The sequence below is a fragment of the Pecten maximus genome, chromosome 11 (genome assembly GCF_902652985.1).
Source record: "Pecten maximus chromosome 11, xPecMax1.1, whole genome shotgun sequence".
In the NCBI taxonomy this organism is placed as follows: Eukaryota; Metazoa; Mollusca; class Bivalvia; order Pectinida; family Pectinidae; genus Pecten; species Pecten maximus.
This window is the reverse complement of record NC_047025.1, coordinates 19,280,728-19,301,838: the sequence shown is the minus strand read 5'-3', so window position 1 is coordinate 19,301,838 and position 21,111 is coordinate 19,280,728. Positions and strand designations below refer to the sequence as shown.

The 21,111-nt window shown below is 34.9% G+C and overlaps 2 protein-coding genes across 3 annotated transcripts in view; one reads left to right on the top strand and one right to left on the bottom strand.

Moving 5' to 3' along the window:
• Window positions 1-10,829: 10,829 nt before the first annotated feature.
• LOC117338076 lies at window positions 10,830-20,668 on the bottom strand. The gene is made up of 5 exons (XM_033899267.1): window positions 20,324-20,668; window positions 18,982-19,185; window positions 14,395-14,562; window positions 13,775-13,944; window positions 10,830-13,479 (listed from the first exon to the last, which is right to left on the bottom strand). Exons 1-5 carry the CDS (start codon window positions 20,529-20,531, stop codon window positions 13,018-13,020), a joined length of 1,212 nt encoding a protein of 403 aa, XP_033755158.1. The 5' UTR covers window positions 20,532-20,668; the 3' UTR covers window positions 10,830-13,017.
• The window catches only part of LOC117338075 (GDP-mannose 4,6 dehydratase-like), a 45,578-nt gene continuing 42,723 nt past the window's right edge, over window positions 18,257-21,111 (top strand). Inside the window, exons 1-2 of one of the 2 annotated variants that reach the window (XM_033899266.1) lie at window positions 18,257-18,324; window positions 18,526-18,546. In XM_033899266.1, the coding sequence (XP_033755157.1) occupies window positions 18,290-18,324; window positions 18,526-18,546 (56 nt within the window). In that variant the 5' untranslated portion in view covers window positions 18,257-18,289. The remainder of the gene's footprint in view (window positions 18,325-18,525; window positions 18,547-21,111) is intronic. The other variant, XM_033899265.1, reaches the window with a different exon arrangement.

Here is a 21,111-nt window from a genome sequence, read left to right as displayed (position 1 = left end):
CTACACAGCTTACATATAGCATATTTTTCCACAGGAACACACGTGAGCATTTTGCATATATATAACACTGTTCTTTTGTCGATACCAGATGTTTTAAGCATGTCATACGGTTTGCTATAAGTACAATGGACAGACCGAAATCGAATGAAATCATTGTCTCCGTTCATTCTCTCGGACAATAGTCGATCCTCATATATAGCAATAGCTCCGTTTACAAACAGTTTCCATTGAATCTTTGATGGGAAATCCGCGTTTCGAATATAACACTGAATAAAGTCTAATAGTCCACACTTTATTAAAATTGACAAGATGTCGGGGATAAATCCCATTTGATTTGTTTCTTGGCCATCTATATATTTGAAAAGTCTACGGATGAAAATTCCTTTCGGAACACTGCCAGGTGTGCATTTAACAATACAGCGTAAAAAGTACAATTTCCGCTTTTCAATTTCACACCGAATCCTGCGTATTCCAACCATACTTTCGCACATGTCGGATCGAGTAGATGGTCTCAGGTTTAGAATGAATTTAACTGCATAATGCTGAAATGTTTCTAGCTTTCGAATATCGGATTTAGTTAAGTTATTCCATAGTTCACATCCATATAGCACAGACGAAAGTATAACTTTCTTGTAAATGCTGATGAGTGTTAACGGTTTAGTGTATACACAATCGGTTCCCATACGTGTGATTGAATGTAGCATGTTGCGGCCTTTTTTACATGCGTTGTCAACGGCGTCGGCGTTTTTAAGGTTGGTGGACAGGAGTACTCCTAGGTGTATATCCTTGTCTACAGTTAGAATTGGATTGTTGTTAATTATCCAATCTATACTTTTGCAGGCGGTACGAAAGGTAAGTATTTTGCATTTTGATGTATTAAATTGGAAGTTCCACCTTTCAGCGTAGCTTTGTGCGACGTCTAACAATGTCTGCAGGGCTTTCGGACTAGTGGTGACAAGAGCAACATCATCAGCTAAACATGGATTACCACATGCAATAGATTGAACTTTTGCCCCAACTTTAGTCGACTCCAATTCGATGAGCATGTCATTAATGTGAAGTAAGTATAGGAATGTTGAGATGATTCCTCCTTGTCTGACTGACCTTTGAACTTTGAGCCAGCGTGATTGAGCACCATTATGAACTACAGCACTATATATGTCCTGATATGCATTGCGTAGCATTCTAAATATACAGCCGGTCACTCCAATATTATAAAGTTTGTTAAATATACCGTTGTGTTGTACAGTGTCGAAGGCCTTATATGTATCTAAGAAGGCCACATAAACTTTGCATATATATATTATATTATATATATATTTCAGATTTAAATTAGGTACGTAATTTGTATTGTTGAAAGTTATACATTTATAATATGTACGTATTGGTTTAATGGTTGCAACATATCAAGATATACACATGCATTGAAATAAGAGCAATTACTTTCACTATATCTTTATATATATATATCCCCCCCCCCCCCCCCCCCCCTCCTCTCTCTCTCTCCCGCTAAACCAATTTGTAAACATGTTAAAAAATAATATTATATTAAAATATTATATTATGCCATCTTGCTGTATTTTTTTCATGTATACTTGTGTCGGGAAAGGTGTTTTTTGCCCAATCCCTTATATACATATAAGTTACAATAAAAATATGTTTAAATAAAAAATCAGGGTAACTATTTATGTCAGGTTTCGTAAGAAAATAGAACACTCAGTATCCATATTTTTAATTTCAACACATCTTATTGACGAGATGTTAAGTCAATAGGATTGGACATCAGGCATAGCCTATATAAATCAATATCGTGATACACTTATTGATTGATCTCCATATTACTTTAATAAGGACGAACTTTGATATTTTACCCAAACGTGCATATACAATTTACATATATATACACACAATACTAATCATAATAACAACATTATCCGTAATAAATCATGTTCGATATAAAAATCAAAGTTATGTAACCCTAGCTGGTAAATACTAGTCGCAATATACCGCTCGGCTAGAGAGATCTTCTCTTTAGCTCGATCGGTTAAGCGTAAGACTAGTAAGCCAGAGGTCCCGGGTTCGATCCCTAGCGGAGGCAGTGATTTAAATTTGATTAATCATGCGCTCTGTTACATATATATATCAATATCGTGATACACTTATTGATTGATCTCCATATTACTTTAATAAGGACGAACTTTGATATTTTACCCAAACGTGCATATACAATTTACATATATATACACACAATACTAATCATAATAACAACATTATCCGTAATAAATCATGTTCGATATAAAAATATATCTATATGAAATATAGATATATATATCATAGTGGTCATAACGTAGTTGTGACCATACACAGTGCAATGTCAGACAGTTACAACATTTTTCAAATCCTGATATAATAATTTCTCGTAGAACTAACTTGACAAAACTTGATGAAATTCTGGAATTCTTAATTCTCTTTCAACTGGCTTAATTTAAAGACGATATACTCACAGGATTTTCAACAAATGAGAAATGAAATTTTCACTAATCAAGTGATTAAGCTAATCACCTTTTGAACAACTGGGTCCAGATGGTACAAAAATGTATTAAAACAGAGATAACCCGAATTGCAGTTGTGACCATACACAGTGCAATGTCAGACAGCTGCAGCTGCAGTTACAGCTTCGATCAAAAACGAATACAAAAAACCTGTCATGTGACATATATGCAAAATCAATTAAATTAGTTCTTTGATGATCTGAAATATCTCGGCTAAGCTATGCTCATTGACCTGCTGTCTGTCGCGCATATTGCACACAAGGTCGTGTGTCATTTGGATAGATATATCTGTGTGTATCAGTATAGAAGTCCATCACTTTGATGTGGCGTATGGTCTCATATATATGTATTGAACATGTTTTTATATCTCGATTATCAAGAAATATATTCATTTCTTACGTTTGTAGTGATGTGAAACTGGATACTTATCTGACAAAAATATCAGTCGTGTGCATTTCAAAATATCAAAGGGCTATTGAATTTATTTTTATGTGATGGAGGCACGTTTTGAATAGTTAGTTAATCTTTTTTGTTTGTTTTTTTACTTTTTTTTTCTTGCTTTTTTTTTTCAAAGTTATATTTTGTTAAATCTTTATTTCAGATTATCGATTGTCTTCTGTTGTAAGAATCAACACAAACATTAGCATTATCCCTGCCAGGTGTATGACGGGGACAATAACATCAAAACGTCACGAACCCTCTCAGCTGGATCAATACAGAACTCTTTTATCCCAGAAAAACCAAAAATCACATCCACGACATCATACGTGTGATATGACTTGTCATCCTCCTTTGTGGAGAGCTCTCAATCCCACCCATCGAAGACGAGCCTAATAGATGAATCTTCTTAGGAGCTCAGGTTGACATGTAGCCTATGGTTTATTGTAAACGCCCAACAGGAATATAATCCGGAAACTTGTGTTTTATACCGATAAAGTATGTGTTACAAACACATGTACTGTACAGATTTTTACGATGGGTTTTGAATTTCTTCGATTTTTTTTCCATCTATGTATTGATTTATTTTCCCTCTGAATTTAATATAAAATGTGTGTATTTGATTTCTATACGACGGTATACGTAGATTATAATATGAGGATACATTCTTCATCGGATTTTATGACTTCATTTTGGGCATATTTTATTTTACGACCCAATGCAAAATCATAATGGTAGAAATAAAACAAGAAAGACACACATAATTCATATTACTTATAGAACTCGAATTCCAACGACTATAATGTGTATGTTAAAGGTCTATGGTATTTACTTGATCAAATATAATTAAAACATGAATCATATAGATAGATTTCTAACCGTTCAATGATGTCTAGTTGTTAAGCTAATATTTCGCGGTTGCTCCAGTCGGAGAAGTTCGCAGTTGATAAATTCCATGCAAACACGCCTTCTCAACATTGCTTTTCTTCGCGTTATGTTAAAACGCCGTGGATATACGGAAATTAAATCCATCGCGAAGATTACCAAATCTACTGTAATGTGAAATTAAAAACATTTACCGATAACGTAATGTCAAAAATAACCGTAATATCCTATAACAGAACATGCTGTTTGACGTCACGGGTCACACTCATATTTTGCTCAGTTGTCATCGTTGTAAGCTTCGCAACTTGTAGATACGTACATATGTATGCAAAATAGATAAATGTTGGTGGTTTGATCTCTTAATCTTCCGTATGCTGCATAAACTGATGGTTTTGTTTTCTATTATTCATGTAGTTAGTCTAATTGACATCCAAACTTAAATATTTCATCAACTACGTCTTCCCCCTTGTTATTGACACCAGCGAATATCAAATCTGAGAACTACTTTTTATTTAAAAATGGTCACCTTTAGGTGGAAACAGGCCAAATTGCGTCATGTTCCTCTTTCATACGATCCAGCTAACATGTACATGTATGTATGTACACCAAAAAGACAAAACAACTTAGAAATATATCAGAATACTCAATCTAATTAAAACCAGATGTACATTTGCATTTTGCACTACGCTACTCTCCGTATGAACATTTTTAGATACAAGATGTTGTTTAAAAATAACTTTGTGTTTAACCTTTTTCTATGATTATACTTTAAGATCCATAAAATGTATTTTTGTTAAACTAAACTTCATTACTTACGCTACCAAATTACTCTTGATTTGATACTTACACAAGCAGAAAACAACTCAAGCAAGTGAATACGAAAAACATTTTGTAAACGTTACATTACATTATGCGAACGTTTCTGATGAAATAAATATGAGTTCCTTCTTATTCATCGTTATATTAAAAAAAAAAGATTGCAGGATTTCTTGTGTCCATGTTACGGGAGCGGGATCGCTGGCAGAGCGGGTTTGCTGGCCCACCGGAGCGGGATCGCTGGCTGAGCGGGTTTGCTGGCCCGCCGGAGCGGGATCGCTGGCTGAGCGGGTTTGCAGGCCTTCCGGAGCTGAATCGCTGACTGAGCGGGGTTGTTGCCTTGTCAGAGCGGAATCGCTGCGTGAGCGGGATCGCAGCGACATCGCTTGCGCGGGATTACGGCGGGATTGCAGCGGGGTTTTAATCCCCATCGCTCGACGGGCGCAAACGCGCTGTGAGCGTTTGGGTACCAAATCACCCTCCTCGTACTGTAGTGTTGATCCGTTGCGTAAGCGGAGACTACAGAGCTTATCGCCTGTGTATAGGAGATCAGAAAACTACAGGGAAAAAACACCAAACAAACAAACGAAAAGAATAAAGGGGTCGCGATTGATAGAACGGCCAAGTTAATAGAGGTGATGGCGTCGAATATAAAATAAATAAAGTACTCATGACCAGAAAACGTTGCGAAACATATTGATAGACACTGCATAGTGCGCATGCTTCGAACAGTGAAACAAAAATGTCAGGGGTATAGAAAAGCATTACATAACTTGTTAACCATCCGTTTGGTATTGTCACCAAAGACGAAAAGAGATCAAATAGCCATTGAACAAGTCCAGCGAATGATACTGTGAGCACAACAAAATGTTCCAAACAACTGTCTGCCATGGAACAAGAGGTTGTTACAACAGAAAACTGTTCAAGCGACGTACCAACCGTTTGAGTTACTTGGACCCGGAGCACTCTTCCCAGTATATTGGTTTGACCAATGGATGTTTGTCCACATTGCCGCTCCATTTTATCTTCTTATAACGTCAGTCAATAAATTAGTTTTGTATGAAATACCTCTGAATACCTCGTTTTCACCTGATGGTGTCGGCACTCGGCAATACACCTTATGTTTGATCCGCGCTGCTAAACACTGATAACCTATAGGATACCGGAAGTCGAACAGTGTAGCAGTGGTTTTAGAATTCATAAAAGTCACCTCTAGAAGCTTAGCTTACAATTGTATGAATACTATTATGAACACGTGATTTTAGAGGAAAACTTATTTATGACCCTTAGTACTGGTAAGATATAGTCTGTATTAGTAAGATCTACTAGTCTGTATTAGTAAGATATAGTCTGTATTAGTAAGATATAGTCTGTATTAGTAAGAAATAGTCTTTATTAGTAAGATATAGTTTGTATTAGTAAGATATAGTCTGTATTAGTAAGATATAGTCTGTATTAGTAAGATAGTTTGTATTAGTAAGATATAGTCTGTATTAGTAAGATATAGTCTGTATTAGTAAGATAGTCTGTATTAGTAAGATATAGTCTGTATTAGTAAGATAGTCTGTATTAGTAAGATAGTCTGTATAAGTAAGATATAGTCTGTATAAGTAAGATATAGTTTGTATAAGTAAGATATAGTCTGTATTAGTAAGATAGTTTGCAGTAGTAAGATATAGTCTGTATAAGTAAGATATAGTCTGTATAAGTAAGATATAGTCTGTATAAGTAAGATATAGTCTGTATAAGTAGATATAGTCTGTATTAGTAAAATATAGTCTGTATAAGTAAGATATAGTCTGTATTAGTAAGATAGTCTGTATTAGTAAGATATAGTCTGTATAAGTAAGATATAGTCTGTATTAGTAAGATATATTCTGTATTAGTAAGATATAGTCTATTAGTAAGATAAAGTCTGTATAAGTAAGATAGTCTGTATTAGTAAGATAGTCTGTATTAGTAAGATATAGTTTGTATAAGTAAGATAGTCTGTATTAGTAAAATATAGTCTGTATAAGTAAGATATAGTCTGTATTAGTAAGATAGTCTGTATTAGTAAGATATAGTCTGTATAAGTAAGATATAGCCTGTATTAGAAAGATAGTCTGTATTAGTAAGATAAAGTCTGTATTAGTAAGAAATAGTCTTTATTAGTAAGATATAGTTTGTATTAGTAAGATATAGTCTGTATTAGTAAGCTATAGTCTGTATTAGTAAGATAGTTTGTATTAGTAAGATAAAGTCTGTATTAGTAAGATATAGTCTGTATTAGTAAGATAGTCTGTATTAGTAAGATATAGTCTGTATAAGCAAGATAGTCTGTATTAGTAAGATAGTCTGTATAAGTAAGAAATAGTCTGTATAAGTAAGATATAGTTTGTATAAGTAAGATATAGTCTGTATTAGTAAGATAGTTTGCAGTAGTAAGATATAGTCTGTATAAGTAAGATATAGTCTGTATAAGTAAGATATAGTCTGTATTAGTAAGATATAGTCTGTATAAGCAAGATAGTCTGTATTAGTAAGATAGTCTGTATAAGTAAGAAATAGTCTGTATAAGTAAGATATAGTTTGTATAAGTAAGATATAGTCTGTATTAGTAAGATAGTTTGCAGTAGTAAGATATAGTCTGTATAAGTAAGATATAGTCTGTATAAGTAAGATATAGTCTGTATTAGTAAAATATAGTATGTATAAGTAAGATATAGTCTGTATTAGTAAGATAGTCTGTATTAGTAAAATATAGCCTGTATAAGTAAGATATAGTCTGTATTAGTAAGATAGTCTGTATTAGTAAGATATAGTCTGTATTAGTAAGATAGTCTGTATTAGTAAAATATAGTCTGTATAAGTAAGATATAGTCTGTATTAGTAAGATAGTCTGTATTAGTAAGATATAGTCTGTATTAGTCAGATAGTTTGTAAAAGTAAGATATAGTCTGTATAAGTAAGATAGTCCGTATTAGTAAGATATAGTCTGTATAAGTAAGATATAGTCTGTATAAGTAAGATATAGTCTGTATTAGTAAGATATAGTCTGTATTAGTAAGATAGTCTGTATTAGTAAGATATAGTCTGTATAAGTAAGATAGTTTGTAAAAGTAAGATATAGTCTGTATAAGTAAGATAGTCTGTATTAGTAAGATATAGTTTGTATAAGTAAGATAGTCTGTATTAGTAAGATATAGTCTGTATTAGTAAGATATAGTCTGTATTAGTAAGATAGTTTGTATTAGTAAGATATAGTTTGTATTAGTAAGATATAGTCTGTATTAGTAAGATATAGTCTGTATTAGTATGATAGTCTCTATTAGTAAGATATAGTCTGTATTAGTAAGATAGTCTGTATTAGTAAGATATAGTCTGTATTAGTAAGATATAGCCTGTATTAGTAAGATAGTCTGTATTAGTAAGATATATAGTCTGTATTAGTAAAATATAGTCTGTATAAGTAAGATATAGTCTGTATTAGTAAGATAGTCTGTATTAGTAAGATATATAGTCTGTATTAGTAAGATATATAGTCTGTATTAGTAAGATATAGTCTGTATTAGTAAGATATAGTCTGTATTAGTAAGATAGTCTGTATTAGTAAGATATATAGTCTGTATTAGTAAGATATAGTCTGTATTAGTAAGATAGTCTGTATTAGTAAGATATAGTCTGTATTAGTAAGATAGTCTGTATTAGTAAGATATAGTCTGTATTAGTAAGATATAGTCTGTATAAGTAAGATAGTCTGTATTAGTAAGATAGTCTGTATTAGTAAGATATAGTCTGTATTAGTAAGATAGTTTGTATTAGTAAGATATAGTCTGTATTAGTAAGATAGTTTGTATAGTAAGATAGTCTGTATTAGTAAGATAGTCTGTATTAGTAAGATATAGTCTGTATAAGTAAGATATAGTCTGTATAATTAAGATATAGTCTGTATTAGTAAGATATAGTCTGTATTAGTAAGATAGTCTGTATTAGTAAGATATAGTCTGTATTAGTAAGATAGTTTGTATTAGTAAGATATAGTCTGTATTAGTAAGATAGTCTGTATTAGTAAGATATAGTCTGTATTAGTAAGATATAGTCTGTATTAGTAAGATATAGTCTGTATTAGTAAGATAGTCTGTATTAGTAAGATATATAGTCTGTATTAGTAAGATATAGTCTGTATTAGTAAGATATAGTCTGTATTAGTAAGATAGTCTGTATTAGTAAGATATAGTCTGTATAAGTAAGATAGTCTGTATTAGTAAGATAGTCTGTATTAGTAAGATAGTCTGTATTAGTAAGATAGTCTGTATTAGTAAGATAGTTTGTATTAGTAAGATATAGTCTGTATTAGTAAGATAGTTTGTATAGCAAGATAATCTGTATTAGCAAGATAGTCTGTATTAGTAAGATAGTCTGTATTAGTAAGATATAGTCTGTATTAGTAAGATAGTTTGTATTAGTAAGATATAGTCTGTATTAGTAAGATATAGTCTGTATTAGTAAGATATAGTCTGTATTAGTAAGATATAGTCTGTATAAGTAAGGTAGTCTGTATTAGTAAGATATAGTCTGTATAAGATAGTCTGTATTAGTAAGATATAGTCTGTATTAGTAAGATAGTCTGTATTAGTAAGATAGTTTGTATTAGTAAGATAGTCTGTATTAGTAAGATATAGTCTGTATTAGTAAGATATAGTTTGTATTAGTAAGATAGTCTGTATTAGTAAGATATAGTCTGTATTAGTAAGATATAGTCTGTATTAGTAAGATAGTCTGTATTAGTAAGATATAGTCTGTATTAGTAAGATGAAGTCTGTATTAGTAAGATATAGTTTGTATTAGTAAGATATAGTCTGTATTAATTTAGTATGATGTTCGAAAGTAAAGGTGGTCCGATGGCCCAAGGCTATAGAAAACCTGGTCGGTCTATGTAAAATGACTAAGTGTTGGCCCGATTGGCTATGAAAAGTTTCGAGTCCTGACATACATTACAATTCATGTAAACAACATTCCAATATTTTCTGACAAACGATCATATGAAATCAGAACTTACAATTGAGGTGTTTTCACTGAGAACAGCACATTATTGGCTTCAAACATTTGAGTGAGTATGAACTGGATGATGCAAGCGTTTGCGTGACACAGTTATGCTATTTCAACAATATGTATTTGACTTGGGCTATGGGATTTCAATTTTCGGTAGGCCTAGACCAATTGTCTAAGGAATGTTCATATATACTTTCATACTAGTCTGTATTAGTAAGATAGTTTGTATTAGTAAGATATAGACTGTATTAGTAAGATATAGACTGTATAAGTGAGATATAATCTATACTACAGTGTAGTATGACGATAGTCTATTAGTATGATGTAGTCTGTATAAGTGAGATACAATATTGGGATTTATTTGATAATAGATAAATCTGTTTATCAGAGTACAATATATTAGGCCTTTTGGTGTCTTGTTGTGGATTAAGAGTTGTCGCCCTTTTGTCAATTGCGTGCCTTTCAATTAGCTCTCCTTAGCACTCGAAAATTCCAGACTGCCGGAACGCTGTATTTCAGCAGTTGATTTATCACCCACCCCACAAATATTGTCATTTTGCTGCTGTTTTGTATTTCTTTTGTATTGTCAGGTGCTTGGCTCAGGCTTTATCCCATGGTGCACTATTTGACAACAGATCAGATCGTCATGGCATCAACAACCATATTCTGAAAACATTTCTCTTGGAAGTTTCCAGTGATAGGCGTTAGAGGTTGCCACCAGGAATAATTAGAATTTAGTTAATATTTCCCCTTTAATTACAGCTATTCAAAATGACGGTTGACCACACAGAGTCATTTCTGTATACAATGTATAGCTTATTGACAGATCTTGTCACATATTTATCTATCTATGCGAGGTGGCCCCAAGCCCAATTTGGGTAGTAACCTCTTGGTGACGAAGCCATGTCCACAATCGCCAAACATATAACATAGCTGAAGGTATGATATATTACTTTATATGAATATTGGGTTTGAGTATATGTAAATTTTACTCGTGATTGCTTATTAAAACAATGTGAACATGATTATTGTTTGTTTGTTATCTCTGATAAGTATTCGTTGATCCTTGTGTAGTGATAAGAAAATATAACAATGAATTCGGTATTCAGAAAACATATCTTTGTATTCAGTAATCAGATAAAAAAATCGCATTCATACATACAATGCTTTTATAATCACGACCAACACATACTACGGAATTAAATACTTCGGTTATAACGATGCATTCACATCCACACTCCTACCGACATCAGTATATATTGGAGTGGCCATACTCCTACCGACATCAGTATATATTGGAGTGGCCATACTCCTACCGACATCAGTATATTGAGTGGCCATACTCACACTGACATCAGTATATTGAGTGGCCATACTCACACCGACATCAGTATATATTGAGTGGCCATACTCGCACCGACATCAGTATATATTGAGTGGCCATACTCACACCGACATGAGTATATTATTGAGTGGCCATACTCACACCGACATCAGTATATATTGGAGTGGCCATACTCCTACCGACATCAGTATATATTGAGTGGCCATACTCACACCGACATGAGTATATATTGAGTGGCCATACTCACACCGACATCAGTATATATTGGAGTGGCCATACTCCTACCGACATCAGTATATATTGGAGTGGCCATACTCACACCGACATCAGTATATATTGGAGTGGCCATACTCCTACCGACATCAGTATATATTGGAGTGGCCATACTCACACCGACATCAGTATATATTGGAGTGGCCATACTCACACCGACATCAGTATATATTGAGTGGCCATATTCACACCGACATCAGTATATATTGGAGTGGCCATACTCACACCGACATCAGTATATATTGAGTGGCCATACTCACACCGACATCAGTATATATTGAGTGGCCATACTCACACCGACATCAGTATATATTGAGTGGCCATACTCACACCGACATCAGTATATATTGGAGTGGCCATACTCACACCGACATCAGTATATATTGGAGTGGCCATACTCCTACCGACATCAGTATATATTGGAGTGGCCATACTCACACCGACATCAGTATATATTGGAGTGGCCATACTCACACTGACATCAGTATATATTGGAGTGGCCATACTCCTACCGACATCAGTATATATTGGAGTGGCCATACTCACACCGACATCAGTATATATTGGAGTGGCCATACTCACACTGACACAACATAATACTATACACGCTTCACACAAAACAATCAAGTTTATTGTTTTCTCTACTAAATTACATTTCAACGATAACATAAGTTAATTACATTTATATCGTAACCATTCAATAAATATCTAAAATTGTGGACAACATTATATAAATATATAATAAATATACACAAAAAATTTTTTAAAAGAAGTTTCACAAAGAATGGGAAAGACAAAAACGATATCCTGTCACATCCAATGTGTGGGATTTATATAAGTCTAGGACATCAGGACTTGGAATTGACGACTTAGAATTGTAATAAGTTTACCTTGTGTGTTCTGTCCCTCCAGTCAGTGATATTGCCTATAAATACGTGTTCTAAATCACGTGAATAACCAATATCTAATGACAAATATCACTTCGCTGCTTTTCTGAAAAGACAGATAATTTCATCGGAATATTTCAATAATTAATTAATTTTGGGATCGCTGATGAAAAGTCTAGATATAAGTCATTTAAACATGAAGATTCTTTGTCTACATCACATTTACAAATTTTCCATGACCATTGAGAATATCATATGCGTGTGACCCATGACCCCTGTCACTCCCAATATCTGTCTCTTATAATAAGTTTAGATCCCAAATCTTATGTATCATCATTTGAGTTACCCCAACAAAACTGTATACCAGTGCGATAATGTTAGCCTCGTCACTATAATGGACTAAATTAAATATCATCTAGCAGGAAATACATTCCAATCTACCATCATTGATGCACATAACAGCAAAAACTAGGGGAGGCAAGTCCGATCATTCGCACAATGCACCAGAAGGGGACGTTGGAAAAGGCGGATTTCTTCTTGAAACGTGATCACAGACAATGGTCGAAGAAGTGATCTCGATTCGTCATGTTTGCAACATATCTATCTAAGAATGGACGGATTGCACAGTAACTGGCACTAGAATTTCTATATTGCATATGAATCTTAAGTTGATCAAGCTTGGAATGGTATAAAATATGTAAGTCATACAACATGGTAAACGCAAGTAAAATGTTGTTCGATTACAGCTGAGTAAAATAAATATACTAAATTTCATAATTATAACTGTTCACAATTCTTCCTCGCTCTCTTGGGATAATTCTAGCTGTGAATGTTCTTCAATCGATTGGGAATGACCTGTTTCCGCCGCTGATATCGCATGCGTCACTTCCGTTTCCGGTTGAAGTGTAAGGTCCTGTGAATCGTTGAGACTTTGACTTTGTGATAAGTCCTGGGAACTATTGAGACTTTGACTTTGAGATAAGTTTTGCGACGACGAGGAGAGTGAATCTGATGTACTTCTGTACGACGGCGAGGTAGATTGCATGTACGATGAAGAGGAGGAAGACCGGGTCTGAGGTCTAAATGATGATACCGATGACTCCGACGGAGAGGGTGTAATGGTCCTGGGTGGCACCATATCCGGATCACAGTAATCTCCCTTTAGCCACAAATGACGGCTACCGTCAATAAAGTGTCTGAAGTGGCGAACAACACGACTGCCCAGGGAATCATATGATTCCCCCATCACCTGTGAGGATCAGGAATAATTTCACTTATAAAAATCATAAGTGGTGTAATTTAGTAATAAATATATACTAAAAAATAAAAATTGTACATGTTAGAATATATACTTATTTCATTATCTCTATTTTTCAGCGCTTTTCTTTTTATCATTAATGAAGAGTCGTAAGAATTTTACGTCTTCTTTTGCTACCATGCCGAGACATAATTTGAAAGCGTTCGTCTCTCGTTCTCATTTATTATACAACGTATCTCTACGCTATTTAGACAGAGCGGACTCTTCTATATTTATCATTACACACCTCTATCTGAAGTTCCTGGTTGCCTATTCTGAGGAAAGCTTTGTACAGGTTGGTACTTTTGGATCCATGAACACCTTTACTATGTATTCGGCCCAACAACTCCAAATCAAGTTTCTGTAGGACTTCTTCCCGTATAGTCGTGACGTCACTTCCGGAATCTATCATAAACTCTACAAAACAAACGAAAATATTGATGAAAATTTTAAGAGTCAAAATCAGGCATTAAATATTGCTTTTTGTCTTATATATGGCCAAACGACAATTCATTTGAAGGTCTGTTAGGGAAACACTGCAGAGAAAGATACCAAAGATACAATGGGTAACCGCAAACAAATCTGCACATTCAGTCATCTTACTTAGTTTTTACCAAATTTAGGCCGTTAGGTCTCCCTGTTCAAATCTCAATCACTGGAATTAATTGAATTATCGTTATCACTTCGGGTTGGTATGATGGATTTGTCGTATTCTGTGTTTGTGTTGTTCTTATTGTTGTATTTTAGTTGTGTAAAATAACACATTTATTATAGAGCATTTGTTATTAATGCATGTAGTGTCCTTCGTTATAATTCTACTGATATTTTACACCAAAGTGTTCAAGACCAACTTTAACATCGCCTTACCAAGCGTATGAGACCTTTTCCGATCATTTGTAGAATACACAGTAGCGTCTAACACCAGAAAATCAAACTTGCCGTCCTGCAATGCCATTGGTTTAGCCCATCGTCCATGCGCAAGGGGCTCTTCCGGTGATTGTTCTGTTGTTTTGATACGCTTCCGCAATCGGCTTACTGAAATATAAAGACAATTAAGTATGTTATGTAAAAAGGTGAATGAGTTGTAAACAAAACGAAAATGCTAGTTCAAAATCGATAAAACCACAGACGACGGTGACGTCAGCTATAATTAAACGTAATTAAGATAACGTTTACCGCAAGTTCTCTTTATGGATTCAAGATGGCTGACTACCTAGGTAATTGTAGCCCGAATAGGGCATGGGTCATAATGCATAATCCAATTGATAAACAAAATCTATTAAAAATCTAGCGCGTGTGTGGCTCAAAAGATTCAGTAGTACTGGTAAACTTCAAATTTTAAGATACGGCTTCAATTTGAAATATTTTCAACCAGGAATCGGACCATTATAGCCACAAAAACACCCCAGAAAAAAACCCACGTAGAAAAGTATACTTGATACTTATAGCATGATATTTGCTGATGAGCCGTAACGGAGATAAAAAAAAAACAAGTATCGAGAGGTCGATCTCCTGAACATTAACCATGCTATCAGGCGATCGTCTAGTCGAATCGATTATCATGGATTTCGGGCCCGGACGAGGTATGAATCAGTGTATCTAAATTTGTTCAGCCCAACACTATAGATTTGGAACTAGCTTAAAATATATAGGTAAAACATTTAACTTAAAATTATCACAAACTTTATTTTGCTACTGTACCAGGTTTTGAATTGTCGCCTTTATCAAATAAATGCCGCATACACCCAACTAACCTAAATACTAGTTGAACACGTGCACTAATGGCAATCCAAGATGCTCATTCACGCTCTCCTAACATTAAAATGACCTTCGGAGTGGACGCTTGACCGAGGGAATCTTTGCGACATCAGTATATAACAAGAAATATACTTAAAAAAGATAAACGGCATAGTTTTAATGCTGGTGGTTATAATGTAAAACTGCTGGTGAAATAAATCAACGAACTAATGCGTTTCAGCACGGATAACAAAATTATATCGGTTTGAATCATTTTTTTGGTGATAATAAGACTGCATTTGAATCAGGAATATAATTTTATTTATGTGTCATTTGAAAAGATACATCCACTTATTCAGCTTGCATTCAATCTTAACTTTGTTTCGTTTTTAACTGCATTTCTGCATTTGTTTACATATCGAGTATACGTGAACTTGTCTTATAATGCTTTCATTTGAACATAGTAACAAATATTCTCGTAATAACTAACCGATATATTTTGAAATATAGCAATATGCATACAACAAAACATTGATATAATTAAGATTGGTAAAGTTGACAATGTTCGAGGAATACGGAGTAACCAGCAATCCAATAAACGTCCGGCAAAATCGGAATTCGAGTCTATTCCTTTTTATTCTCTTGCGAAGTTAAAACGAACCAGTTCTTTTCCTAAGGAAAGCTTGAGGTTTTGCCGATTCCAGCCCTTTTTACGTTTCTTTTTGACATAATCTGTCTGCGTTTTGACAGGCCCACGCTTTCGGCGTTGCGCCATTTTGTGTTGACTGATAATCTGCCCGGTGCAATGTGGGACTAATTTGCATACAAACTTGGTCCGTCGGACCCAGTTATTATTTGGGGGAATTTACCGTATACAGTCCAACCCGGTACTTTCATAAAAACACATTTTCCTTCAGATTTTGATTCGCGATAATTTGTTAGGTACATATTAAGTCTGAAAACTGTAAAGAGGTCAAAATGTAAACATTTATACATTTCTTTGGGAGTATGGAGCTTTAACCGAGGACTGTACTAAACACACTACTGAACAGCAAGCTTTTATTAAATCCAAAAAAGATTTTGATAGTAATACATACATGTATTTTTATATTGTACAAATAGGCATGTTTTCATTGTGTTACTAGTCTTCTGTTTCGTCTTTTGGGACTTGTCAGTGAAACGCTATGGGGCAAAAGTGTCGAAATCTATAAAAGTTGTCGGGAAAATAAAAAAGAGCTTCAACAGATGTTTAATCTAGAGGCGGTGTATCAATCCCGCAATTAACCAATTCTGACCTTTTTGCATATTAGATAACTTTTAAAAACGAAATACGCGTATCTGCAGTATATAGAATTTAACGCGACACCCGTGTAAGAAAATGCACACATTTCCTTCTGGTATGGTAAACATTAAAGGGGGTGCGGTAGTCTTTTGAGGTTATCTAGGAATCTTAATTTTCACTCGGTCATCGACTTAGCAACACAAATGTCTCGCAGCATTTATCACCGTATTTGTCGATCGATGACAGTAAATCAATGGCGATACCATGACGTCACGCTGGAGGCTGATATGAATCGACTGATCAGCTATTTCGATAATAACCACAAAAAGGGTTGTTTGTATGTATTTATGATACCTTATCAATAAATACTATGCTTATCGCATGGACGGGCGAGGCTCTAGTCCGCAATAAAACATGTACTGGGCGTGGCGCGTGTCTATGGAGGTTTTCGAAAATAAATAATTCAAGCGAGCGTGTATTTGACCGTGAAAGATACAGTAAGAAATCACTGACGCGTGTCCCCGTGGTATATGGCAATAATCACAGTACACGGGCTGAACACCTGTTTGTGTCGTCGATAATTACGTGTTGATTACCGTTAGTTGCGGAGGCTGATCCCTGGTACAGAACCTACCAGGACCTACTTACATAATGTATGAGGACTAACGATAGATTGTATTGGTCCGACAGTCACGCGTCCATTCCACTGTCCCATATCGTTACAGCTTTAACGAGGACAGGAGGGAAGCTGGGAAGAGCTGGGAGGGGGATCGGAGGTTCGCCATAGCAACATCAATAATCCATCACCTGAGTAACGGTATCACGGTTTCGGTATCAGTGAGACTGAGGTGGTTGCAAGCAGGTGCAAATCGATCGCGCGCACGGTCGGAGTTTAGACGGGACCAACTCGTCAATTTTATATGAAATAGATCGGTTTGTTCTGTATTGTGAGGTTGGGGCAATACCAAGTTACAAGGGAATCTTGTTTAGAAATACATTTTGAAAAACACAATTTTACACGATATAACTGTCTTAATGTCGTCGTTACACAAGCAAATAGACCGGCCACGCCAAGAGCATGACGAACGATTGTCTTGTGAATGGTAACGGCATTGCTTTAGACGTTAAGGTTCGATCTGAATTCAGTCTTAATTAATCGGCATTCCATGGCCTGGGAGGACGACTTGTGTGCTTATGACGTCACGTTCAAGCATGTGACATCACATTTTGGATTGAGCCGCTTATAATAATAATTATTTTTAACTTTCATAGTTTCATTACTCAGTCGTTTTGTGTTCAGTTCTTCTGTTATTTTCACTTGAGATTTCTTTCTTTATTTCCTTTTCTTCTTCTTCTGTTTTAATTTTGCCAGGAAATCAATCAATATAGGCCAAAAACAGACGTTTTGTTATCGAACCCAAGGTTGTCTCTCTGATAAGAAGTAAATAAAATGAAAGAAAGAAAAATACATAAAAATACACGTGCATATTTAAACCAACCAAGTCTCTGTGGTAAGATGTTTGTCATGATGTCAATTGCCGTTTTACAATGATAGAGATCTGTGTCGTACTCGACGATATTGTACATATCAAGTGGCCATTTGCCTGCCGTATACGAGATATACACAGTAAGCCCCGTTTATACTTCCGGAGACCGTTTCCTCACACACAGTATAACTTGCCTACCTATTGTGTGAATCGGAGATATTGTAGTCACCAGCGTCCCGTGAGAGAACTGTCGGAAATGTCTTCTGGGACACAATCCGCCAAAAGACGAAGGTATTGTTTTTATTTTCAACTATTTAGATTTCTATTTCCAGTTGGTACATTATCGGAAATCTATATCAGGATCACGGTAAAAGATTGATCATCTCTCTAACTCCGGGCGGAAAACATATGTTATCAAATCATTGTAAAAATGATGTGCTCATCTTTTGTCTGGTATCAACATTGATTTATGCCATTAATTTCTATTTGTAGAGTGGAGGAAAATGGGGAGACGTGAGTTGATTTTTATAAGTGTAACAACACAGCATGATTTTACTACACATTTTGTAAATTATCAAGTGACATTCTTCAATGCGAAGGAGGACACACGCTCCCGTCATCATCATATGAATCTAGATTTTCTTTTTCTCAACGTTCTGTGCAATTCGGCTTCGTAATTTATTCTGTTTACTATTTTAATATAGAAACAAAAACACATATTTTTTCCCAAGCTATACTGACAGCTTTCTATCTAGGTATAAAAGTGATAGTTCCAGTAGAATTGGTGCGGACAATGCATTGTACGTTTATTTTATGTATTTTTCGTTTACAAATACGACTATGACCTTGTATTTTCATGAAATTAAATTGATGAAAATCGGACTGGAATTTGATAACTTCGAAACCAAATACACTGTAGACATGATGGAGACGTTTTAACTATCCTACCTGCCCGTTCGAATCGCCGTTTGTGTCCAGGTAGTGTAATTTCTAACTCGTCCAAAATATCAGGATCCGGTAAGTTCAGCATCTGTATCTGATCAAGGTCGTTCGCCGACTCGCTGTTCACAAAGTTTGGAAAATAATAATCTAGGCCATTAGTTTTCAGCCATTCCAACAGCCTGTATTCTGGACTGGGCTTGAAACGTCGTGCTACAATATAAGGAATAAAGTCATTGAAATTACTTTATTGTCGAATTTCGGCCAACGTGGGTCAACAAAGGTTACATATACACACAAAAAAAGAGAGAGTTCAGGAGCCAAAAAGACAGATTAATGGGCATGATTTTTTGCAGCACGTATACGTTCTATATATAAAATATATTAATAACGATCATACTTTTATTATATACATGTACATATATATACAAAATGTACATTAATATTCATAATACACATTAAGAAAGCGATCATTTACTTTCTACATGAGGATCAACAATTTGAAAAATAAGTCTTAAGTTAATTTTTCAGGTATTTTGATAACATAATATATACGTATTTAATGTTATGGTATCATTCAGCCAGATGATGCATTGTAATCAGCTTCTACAATAAACTGATATCCATCGGGAAAACGAGAGTGATATATTCACTACACTCAACAATTAACTACATACATGTATATACTTTCAATGACGCAAAATAAGCAAATGCTTGAAAATGCGCAAAAAATATTACCTTCGTAATGAAAAAAAAACAACAACAAAACATTGAACAAAAAAACCCCGAGAAAAGTGGCTGTGTAACTTTCACGATTGTATTAAATTATATATAAATTCTTTGGACTATGATAAACTGATCCGTTTACAGCTTTTCGTTTTATTTTGAATTTTGAATTACCTGATTTTCATATTTAAAGTATATCGGTGTAGTTCTATTAATTAACATATGGAACCATGTCTATATCTTATCGTATTAATACGGCAGTCATCGTGTGTTACCATAGTAACAACAATATTTACCTCGATTTATGTAATATTCATTTAGATCCAAAATAGGAAATCTACTATGACTGCAATCAAATTCGAATAAAAATTAATAACTGGTTTGGTTATTTCTATAGGAAATGTATTACACATGTATGTAGTACATTAAAGTCATTATTTAACCAATCATGTATGTATAAAGAGCAAACACGATATATTGATTCAAAACTATGAAAACGAGTTCCAATCAATAACTTTGACAGCGTCATACCCCCGGGTAACCTCCCCTGGAAGCACGTGGCTACTTGTTTACACCCTCTTTGTGGGTGTGTGTGAAGCACCTGTCGAAAGCATCCGACTCTCACCTGCGTGTAAGATCTGTCGACGATGATCAGGGTCCGCTATCATCATGGAATCTAAGTCGGCACTGTCTATATGACATAGATCTTCCTCGCAATCGAAGCCTTTGATGACGAACATGTCAAAATATTGCAGCAACCCCAAATCTTCGAGAAACGTTTGCACGCCTTCCGTCATCGCAACATAGTTCTCATTCTTTGTTCCATTATACATATCTACACCATTGTGTAGAATATAGATCACATACGGGTTTCAGCATCCAGGTACCAGCCGTCCTACAGGTGATCACAGAACATTCACATTGTAAAGGTGCATTCCGTCAGTTGTTTATGTGTTCGAAGTTGGAAGAATCTGATTGGCCAATAAACTAACGGGACGCTTCATAGTATCCAATGACGACTGAGCTTTATGTGCTTGTTGTAGCTTGACACAAGTGTTTCCCCTATCTATAAATAGTGGAGGTGTATTAAAATCCGTTCGATACCAAGTCATACGGCGAGAGAGAACCCTGCCAAAAGCCCCCCGCTATCCATTCTGAATTGTTATTGCCCTGCTTAACACACATTTTCATTGGAACTCGATTCTTCAGCTTTTTGTCCGGTTTTCATTGAATTGGCATCGGTAAGGTCTTTGATAATTTATAATAAATCGATTAAAAAATCCTTCCAACATGAAAAGTTTCAAACAATTTGGATCCTGACACCATGCCCCTCAACATAGTAGTTAATTATTATATTCTACTGCTTTTTTGAATTGGGTGTGCAAAAGGAAGTCTTTCCCAAAATTATATCGC

Excerpts from the sequence above, each read along its gene's own strand:
- LOC117338076 (XM_033899267.1), bottom strand. The coding sequence starts at position 20,531 with ATGTATAATGGAACAAAGAATGAGAACTATGTTGCGATGACGGAAGGC. Across the intron at positions 14,563-18,981 it reads ACGGCGATTCGAACGGGCAG|TAAGCCGATTGCGGAAGCGT; the intron begins GTAGGATAGTTA and ends TTTATATTTCAG. Across the intron at positions 13,480-13,774 it reads ACCAGGAACTTCAGATAGAG|GTGATGGGGGAATCATATGA; the intron begins GTGTGTAATGAT and ends TGATCCTCACAG.